At 36.8% G+C, this 9,732-nt stretch overlaps 1 protein-coding gene across 1 annotated transcript in view; it reads right to left on the bottom strand.

The window, feature by feature from the left end:
- Positions 1-6,865: 6,865 nt before the first annotated feature.
- The window catches only part of CDH8 (cadherin 8), a gene marked incomplete at its 3' end in the record, with an annotated part of 134,313 nt that continues 131,446 nt past the window's right edge, over positions 6,866-9,732 (bottom strand). Inside the window, exons 10-11 of the mRNA XM_080636559.1 lie at positions 8,430-8,681; positions 6,866-7,359 (exon numbers count right to left, since the gene is read on the bottom strand). Of these exons, the coding sequence (XP_080492685.1) occupies positions 6,866-7,359; positions 8,430-8,681 (746 nt within the window). The remainder of the gene's footprint in view (positions 7,360-8,429; positions 8,682-9,732) is intronic.

Genomic DNA, 9,732 nt, shown 5'->3' with positions numbered 1-9,732 from the left:
GCTCTGCCAGAAACTCTGTGCTTCAGCTTGCTTTTATTAGTCATTTTGGAAGATGTCTTAGTTGCAATTGCACAAAAAGCATTGTCAGGGCTTTTATATTTTCTCATTTAGAATACTATGACATTATTTGGAGAGGAACTAGTTCTGCAGCACATAAGACAGTATCAGTATAGTATAATGCAGCAGCTAGACTCATTTTGCAGTGTGATTACAAAACCTATCACAGTGAATTATACAGCAAGTTAAATTGGTTTCCACCTTCTGCAAATCCCGAATATTATCTTGCACAAATAGTGTACAAATGTAGAAATAATACAAGTCCAACTTATCTGAACGATAGGCTACAGAAAACTTCAATTGCTCATTCCAGCAGTACTATCTGCTGCTAATGACACCTGATACATTCTGAAAGAAGAAATAATAGTGAATAGTCCCACTTTTCTTTTCCTTTTACTAAGCTTTAATTTACTAGGACATCCTGCCACTGCAAAAAACTTGCCAGATTTGAAAAATAATTTTTTGAGTAATCTCATTTCCCTTCTCTTGGTCAGAAATATGTCTGAATGTGAGTTGCTACAGAACATGCTTTCTCTTAACTAAAAAGCACCACAGAATCATACAATGGTTTGGGTTGGAAAGGACCTTAAGATCATCTAGCTCCAACTCCTCTGCCATGGGCAGGGATGCATCACACCAGATCATGTCACCCAAGGCTCTGTGCAACTTGGCCTTGAACGCCACCAGGGATGGAGCATTTATCACTTCTTTGGGCAACCTGTGCCAGGGCCTCATCATCCTCACAATAAAGAACTTCTTCCCTATAACTAACCTGAACTTCCCCTGTTCAAGTTTAAACCCATTATGTATTATCCTGTCGCTACAGTCCCTGATGAAGAGTCCCTCTCTCACAGATTTGGAAGGCTGCTAAGAGGTCTCCACGCAGCTTCTCTGCTCCAGTCCCCTGATCATCCTTGTGGCCCTTCTCTGGACTTGCTCCAAAAGCTCCATGTTCTTGTTATGTTGAGGACACCAGAACTGCACACAATACTCCAAGTGGGGTCTCACGAGAGTGGAGTACAGGGGCAGGATTATCTCCTTCGACCTGCTGGTCATGCTCCTTTTGATGCAGCCCAGGATACGGTTGGTTTCTGGGCTGTGAGCACACACTGCTGGCTCATGTTAATTTTCTCATTGACTAACACCCCCAAGTCCTTCTCCACCGAGTTGCTCTGAATCATCTGTTGGATTGCCCAGATCCACATGTAGGACCTTGCACTTTGCATGCAGTTGGTATTGGCCCACCTCTCAAATGTGTTTAGGTCCCTCTGGATGGCATCCCTTCCCTCCAGTGTATCAACCGAAGTTTGGTGTCATTGGCAAACTTGCTGAGGGCACACTCAATCCCACTGTCCATGTCACCGACCAAGATGTTGAATGGGACTGATCCCAGCACCGATACCTGAGGGACAGCAATCCTTATCTGTCTCCTGCTGGACATTGAGCCGTTGACCACAGCTCTTTGTGTGCAGCCATCCAGCCAGTTCTTTATCCACCGAGTGGTCCACTCATCAAATTGATGTCTTTAGAATTTAGAGACAAGGATGTCATGCAGGACAGTGTCAAACACTTTGCACAAGTCCAGGTAGACGACATCTACTGCTTTGCCCCTATCCATCAGTTATGTAGCCCCATAATAGAATGCCACCAAATTGGTTAGACAGGATTTGCCTTTTGTGAAGCTATGTTGGCTGTCACCAAGCATCTTGTTGTTTTTCATGTGCTTTAGCATGACTTCCAGGAGAATCTGCTCCATGATTTTGCCAGGCACAAAGGAGAGACTGACTGGGCTGTAGTTTCCTACTGACTGGTCTTCCATTTTCCCCTTCTTGCAAATCGGGGTGTTATCTCCCTTTTTTCAGTCATTGGGAACTTCACCTGACTGTCATGATTTTTGAATATGATGGACAGCAGCTTAGCAACTTCATTTGCCAGCTCCTTTAGGACCCGCGGATGGATTTCATCAGGTCCCATGGACTTGTGTACCTTTAGGGTCTTAAGATGATCTCAAAGCTGATCCTATCCTACAGTGGGCCTAAGGTCTTCACTCTCACAGTCCCTGCATCTGCTTTCCAAGTCTTGAGCAGGATGATCAGAGCACTTGCCAGTAAAGATTGAGGCAAAGAAGTCACTGAGAATCTCAGCCTTCTCCAAATCCAAGGTAGCCAGTTCTCCCATTTCCTACCTGAGAGGGCCCACATTATCCCTAGTCTGTCTTTTGTTAGCAACATATCTATAGAAGCCTTTTTTGTTGTCTCTGATATTCCTGGTAAAAATTAGCTTTAGATCATCATTAGCTTTAGATTTTTCAACATAATTTAAAACATAAAACAGACCTTTGGTAGAAGTAACCGAGATTATTCACTGTAAATCTTCCTGTGATAGGGTTTTGTATTGCTTCTAGTCATGCATTTTACTTTTTTTATGCAACACTTACTTAAACTCATTTAAGTAAAAATACAATCTTCTGATAACATCTGAAAAGTAAGCCACATGTATACAGCAGTTTGTTGGGTTTTTGTTTTGTTGTGTGGGATTTTTATTTGTTTTAAAAAACAAATAGGACAATAAGAGACAAGGAATAGAACTTGGTGAATTTAACTATCCTGGCCTACCTTCTTGTTTCCAGTCACTGAATGCACCAGCTGACACAGAGCTGTCTTAGGTATCAATGAACTTACTTCCTAACATTATGCTCATAGTATTAAGGCTCAGGGTAGCTGAACTGGTGTATAGAGGGGCAGGAAAAAAGAGAAAAATAGCCAAATAGTTCAATTAAGGCTAAAATTATATCCCAGGAAAATGAGATACAGAAACAGACTGCTGCCAAGGTTTCCTCCAGCTGGACAGACCTTGCAGAAGCTTTGTAAGCCCATTTATCCATTTCTGAATTCTATGACCATGCAAGTTGTTTAAAATTGTCACACACATATGTAAGGACATGCAACTGCATGGATATAGTATAGTTGATATATTTTTCTCTGTATATTAAAATCAGCAGTTCCATCTCTATCAGAGCTGTACAAACAAAGTTGATTCTAACATACTGCAGACATTCTGTCTGCTCTCCAGACTGAGAATTGTTACTGCTGTGCTGCAAGACAGTTGATGGCATTTGGAGTTGCCATAGTGTTGAATGTTTCTCCTGTGATCAGCAGCTGCTGATTTAAATGAAAATCTTCAGCCATTTTCTCTCCTGTATATTTCATAGCCATATCAAATTCATCATGTTCATCATAGATGAACGATACCAGGTAAAAAATGGATTGAGTCTAAATGAGCTTTCTATTACTTGATTTCAAGGTCATAGCACACAAGTAACATATGCTTTCAGTTACTGTAAGGAAGAGAACATGTTGAACACCTTTAGTTGTCTAAGTTATATTTAGTAACCATGTATACACACTCAGTTCACAATACTTGCATACTTAAATGCCTGAGCTGAGTTTTGTGTCTGTACAATGTTCAGGCCAAAAACTTCAACTTCCATCTTTTATGTGTGGGATGATTTACCTTAGCAGTTCTGGCAAATGAGTGTAAGACCTATCTAGGTGAAGGCAAGCCAAAATCAATGGGCCTGTAAGGTGATTGGCACTTGTAAAAGATTTTGAGAATTTAATCCTAATATTTATCAGTATTAATATTTCTAATTTAATGCATTTTCATTGTCACTTACGAGTCAATTGCTAATTAAATGTTGTTGAAAAAGATGAATTACCATTTTACATGCTTTAAAAGAATGTCGCTAATATAGCTAAGTCCGGATGTGTAATGTAGAACAATGTGGTTCTAATCCTCCTAAATACTGTTATCCAAAACAATTTTATACTGAATTAATTTCCTTGTCAAAAAAAAGAAGTACTAGGAAACTTAATGATCAACATTTAACCCTCTAAGATGCATTAGTATAAAATTTATATTCAAATCACATGGAATTAGTTTGCAGAATGAATCATTTCCCTTTGGTGGAGCAGCAATGACTTCAAGAAATAGCTCGTCGCTATTCATTCATCACAAATTCATTCTTTCTTTTCTCCCCTTTGCATTGTAGATATTCATGTTTAAAGCCTGTATAAATGCACGATTTACAGCTATGCTCAGCAGTAGTAGCTACCATCTCTTTTTGACTGACAATGATGAGATTTCTGTCATGCTTTGCCTCTCCTACAGTGCCAGTGATGGGATTTTTTTTCCTGGAAATCTTATTACTGAATGTGCTGTCGTGGTCTCAGATGGAACTTTCAATCAAAAAGGCAATCAGAAGGTTATCCTTTTGTGAGTTTTCCTACAAAAGAGCTTTGCAAAACTCTACAGTATATACTATAACTCATAGTCAGAGGTGCTTGCCCTAAACACTTTGTGACTATAGACAATAATGTGATCCATATCTCACAGTGCTTTTCTTTCTTTGCTCCTAGGATTGGGATGTAGGCTAAAAATTGGGTTAGTCTAAGTTTTGAATCAGACTTTTCCATTTACACTACTATTAGATTTGGCATGGCAATTCAGAACACCCTAGCACTTTGTGCAAGTGGTGATTAAGAATCTGTTTGGTTGTTATCACAATCTGTTACATAAACATGTTTGATTTCATTGAAATCTTCATGACTGCTTCTTTTCTATCTTTAGATGACTTCACTGTGTCATTTATAGTATTACCAAAATTGCTAGATAAAGTTGTTCAGAGGCTTTTTTTTTTTTTAATGCAATGTAACTTAAATGAATTGGATACTTCATTAATTTCAATAAAATCTTTATAATACAAATAGAAATGCTGTTAGCATATTAGTTGTCCACAAACTACAGACATTAAAGCCAGCCATGCCACAGCTAAAGCAGAGTAAATGTTTCCATTTTGAAATACAGGCAAAATTTAGAAAAATGCATTAAGACATTTTTGCTTGCAGAACAAATATTACTGAGGAGCCTAAGGAGAAGAGATTGTTTTTCCTAGCAATACTGTAACAAAAAAAGTGTGAAGTTATTTTTCAACTTGGCACAGTGAATTAGACACACATTACTCCTGTGGTCACAGGCTGCTGCATATCAAATTCTGCAAACACTGTCAAAAATTGTTTCAAATATTATCCTTTTTTATTTTGATTGTATTAAATTAACAAATAAATGATGCTGAAGGAACTATGTTCCTCAAAAAACTATGAGGTTATGAGGTTATTCAGGCAGATTCCTTTCTGCAGTGTCCAGGTAAAACTGGAAAAAAAGCAATAACAAGAAAAGTATTTATAAAAATATATTTCACAAAGTAGGAAACAATACAGGAGTTTCTCTGGATACAATACATGGAGTAAATAAACAAACAATAATATAGCTTCAAAACAAAGTAGAAAATTAAAATGATTTGCATGTAATATGTAGTTTTATTATACAATTGCTACTTCTAAATGGCAAGTTTGCATTACAAATTGAGTATGCTTGCAGCTTCTAGTGTTCTTTTTCTGTGTGTAAGAGCCCTGGTGCATCACTATGAATATTATAGAAAAGAAATGCTAATAACATAAGCAGTAAAATTATGTACACACTGGTTCCTGCTCTAATACAGTGGAGAATTATAAGCATGTTTTTTACTGTACTGTGTTATGTGTGGATTTCTAAAAGTCTATAGTTTAAATATTCACATGAACCAGTTTACTTCCAGCTGTTTGTGCTTGTATTAAAAACACCAGGAACTAGATTTATGATGAAGATATAAAACTGTCAAAAGTTTTCTGTGGGAAAGTTTTATTTCTGCTAGCATTCTCTTAAAATTCAGCTACTGCAAATGGATAGGTAACTGCTTTATCTGGCAACCATTTGTAATTTTTCTTTTCAAAATGTACATGTATTAAACATTCATTATATATAGAAAAAGATCTAACAGATATAATTTAGTTTTCTTCATAATCTTACTCTATAGATTACCAGGCTTAATAAATAAAAGCAGCAATGGACATCAATAAAATATTTATTTCAAAGATTAAACAAATAAATTCAATCTTTTGCAATAAAATCAGCAATTCTTTCATATAAGTACATCCCCTTTAACAGTTGTTTTTTTTTTTTTTTTTTACTTTCAGAAGACGAAACACAGAACTGAACCTTCTTCTATAAAAAGATCCTTTTTTACAGCAAGGTTTTGTAGCCCTGCCTTTCAATCTCTGCACATTAGTAGGATTAATTACCCATCACTGGAATGGATTAAGAACATGTGAATATTTTAAGGCTTGACACAATATTTAAAGATGATATTTAGTCTGTGGTTACATGGCCAAAGATACTGTATGTACAATGTATGGTCACTGCACAGTAGAAGCCAGTAGGAATTTACAATGCTGTTTCTATTCAGCATTGCTATGAAAACCAAGATATTGCTTGTAACATTTCTGTGGTGGGATCTTTGTTGGCAATGCAGAAACAAACCATTAGCTTTACACATACTGGCAGGAGCTACTGTTCAACAGCAAAATCCCTGCAAGTCAATTTTCTAAGAAAGCACCGATTGCTTTTTGTTCTTTTCAATTCACTGAAGATAATCAAAGATCAAAATCCCCATATTTAGAGTGGTCAAGTGAATATCAAATATCCAAAGACTTATAGACACTCCACGTACTTTACTTCACACTCCACAAGACTTAACCTCCTAACATATACTTTTTTTTTTGGTTCAACATTACAATGTAGTTGATTTTATAGATGATTTGCGCTAAACTTGCCTCTAAAACAAAAAGCCACATTAGTTTTAACTAACAGCAGTGGCTCTAGAATATTACATGATCATTAAGTCAACAGTGAAGAAGTTTGCTATCCCCTGTCAAGTTTCTTTGTCACTTTCTCCAACTGAGTAAAGTTCTCCAAGTCTTTTAAAGCGAGGACCCCATTCACTGAGGTAGTCAAAATTCTGATCTGAGTCTGATGTAGAGGACTCCAATGAGCTAAGAGAACCAGCCGCTGACCCTCTTCCTTCATAGCCATAAATCTGGATAGAGTCATATGGTGGAGCTGTGGGATCATTATCGGCTTCATGAAGCCTTACATTAATAAATTCATCCACATCAACACCATTAGGAACAGGTGCAAGACCCTGCCTGGGCATAAACTGAAGATCAGGCTTAATATCCTTACGAGGCAAAAATCCATTAATTCCATCCGGATTTTGCAAAGTCGCAATGTCAAAAGCCTCTGTATCTTCTTCTCCACCTCCTTCATCATCATAGCGAATAATATTTTCCCTCACATCTTCATCATCTTTAATGATTAGAGGCTCATTCTTATGTCTTCTTAGTGTTACAAACAGCACTACAATGACTGCAAAAAGAGCATCACAGTCTGGTTAGGGAAAAAATCCAATCAAAGCACTACATGTTAAGCACAGTTATGGAAGGTGATAGGTTGCTTTTTGTGAAAATAAGAGTCATAAAGGTATTGAAAAGCTGAAAAACCTATAACATCATCCCTATTTGAGTGATGAAAATTTTACCAGAAGCTCTGGTTAGTTCTCTAGTTTTCTCTTGCAAGCTTACATCTGAAGCTCAATTTTATGTAAGAGGTGAGATTTCACATACTTCCATTTTTGAGCCTCGAATTTAAGCAACAACTTCTCTCTTTGGAAAAGTTACAAACCTAGGTGAAGTAAAGCTATCATCATTCACTGAACATAGTCTATAATGATCTACTTTATGGATGGAGTTTTCCAAAATCAGAGGGTGTTTTTCTGAAAACATAGCCCTGATGACAGCAGGAAATCAGTGCCTTTTTTTTACACGTTGAAACAGACTCACATTATTTAACTGAAAAGAGAATATGACAGTAAGGGAGAAAGAAAGAGCTTAGATACATCAGTTTCAGAATCATGGAGAGATGCATAAAAATTTCTGAATTGGTTACACTGTTGGTTTTGCAGTTTTATGCTGAAATCTCAGTTACTGATGTAAATCTCAGCTACAATGTGAAGCTGCAAAGCTCAGAAGTAGGTCTCTTCCTTCACTGTTCTCTCCCTCACTTGACGTTGTATACAAATATTATATGTTTTATTAAAATATACAGTGTTTCTTATATTGTAAAACTGCAATGTCTGTTATACCACTGCAATCCAGAATAAACTCATGCACATCTTAGAATATACAACAAATCTATTTTCCATCAGGTATCCAATTAGATTTTCAAATTCATATTCCATGCTTGTTTATTATGTAACTTGTGTGTAATACTACTTGAGATTGGTACTTTGCTTTATAGGCTTTTGTTCCGTTCTTAGCACAGTAGAGATGCAGTCCTGACATTAGACTGTATGTCCTTCTATGTGCTGTCCTTGCTTATTTCCAGCCACCCAGGAATCAGAAACATTTTGAACACCAGGCTGTGAAATGGATACATACCTAGCAGCAGAATGATGCATGCTAATATTGCAATTAGGGCTCCCATACTTAGTCCTATGGGAAGTACGTATGCTTCAACATTACACGACTGGACAATACCATCACTGCTGCAACCACAGACTCGAATGGTGAGAGTACTAGTGCTGCTCATTGGAGGATTCCCACTATCACTGATTATGATTGGCAGTAGATATATTTCTTGCTTCTGCCGGCTGAATCCACTATGCTTTGCCATTATGCTGAGAGTATTATCTGTAAAATGGAAAATTTGCATCGTTTCATCACATAGAATAATTGATAAACCCATGGCTTTTTCTTGATGAATTCAGAAAACATATACACAAACACAAATGCACTTTGTTATACTCATTATACCAGCTGCATGTGACATACAAATCCTTCCCCTTTCTGTCTGGCTGCCCGTGCCCCAGATGAATGAGTGCACCATATGTGTTTTCTTGTGTCCTGTGGTAACCCCTCACTTTCTGCACTGTATGCATCCTTATAGATGTCCTCCCATCATGATTCATCACTGTTTCAAATCACAAAGTCATAAAAACTCAACCAGTACAACAAAGACAGAAATTAAAGGTTAACATAACCCAAACTTAATAAAACATATTCATAATTTTAAACAAATGTTCCATCAATTATAAATACAGACTGCACAATATTTTGTCCTGCTATATTCTTTTTAATAATAAGCAATATAAAGACAAACAAATGAAAAGCTGAATGAGTTAGAAGTTGTAGGCCTAATTTTTGGTGACTAACATTTATCAGGCCTCGATGAAAATACAACAAACTAAACCAGACCAAACGTGTGCCCTCTGAAGGCAGTGAGCGGAAATGAGTACAGGACATTCTTACCTCTGCACACGCATGCAGGTACTGAATTTTACAAACATATAGAGGCATCTGACTATATGGCCTCCTATCCAGACATAAAGTTACACAGTTGAACCTCTTACACTCACTCAGATTGCAGTTCACCATCATAATGATTACAAGTTGATTTTACTTAATCATATACATTCTATTGTGTACAATTGTAAGAATTACAGATTCCAGGCATTTAACAACATACTACTGTCAACTGTTAATGATCCTGTGTGTGCCACAAGGCTCAGGTATAAATCATGATTAGTGAGCATGTCAAATATGCAAAACATTTTAATTTATTTACATACTTAAATATTCACTTTAGCTTTTACCTGCTTTATTCTGTGGAATAAAAAAAAAAAGATTAATTCAATTTTATTATTTATATGCTAAGGGAGTGCATGTTGACTTGTACTAGTTT

The sequence above is a fragment of the Psittacula echo genome (genome assembly GCF_963264785.1).
Source record: "Psittacula echo genome assembly, chromosome: Z".
Taxonomy (NCBI): Eukaryota; Metazoa; Chordata; class Aves; order Psittaciformes; family Psittacidae; genus Psittacula; species Psittacula echo.
This window is presented reverse-complemented; position numbering and strand designations above follow the sequence as displayed.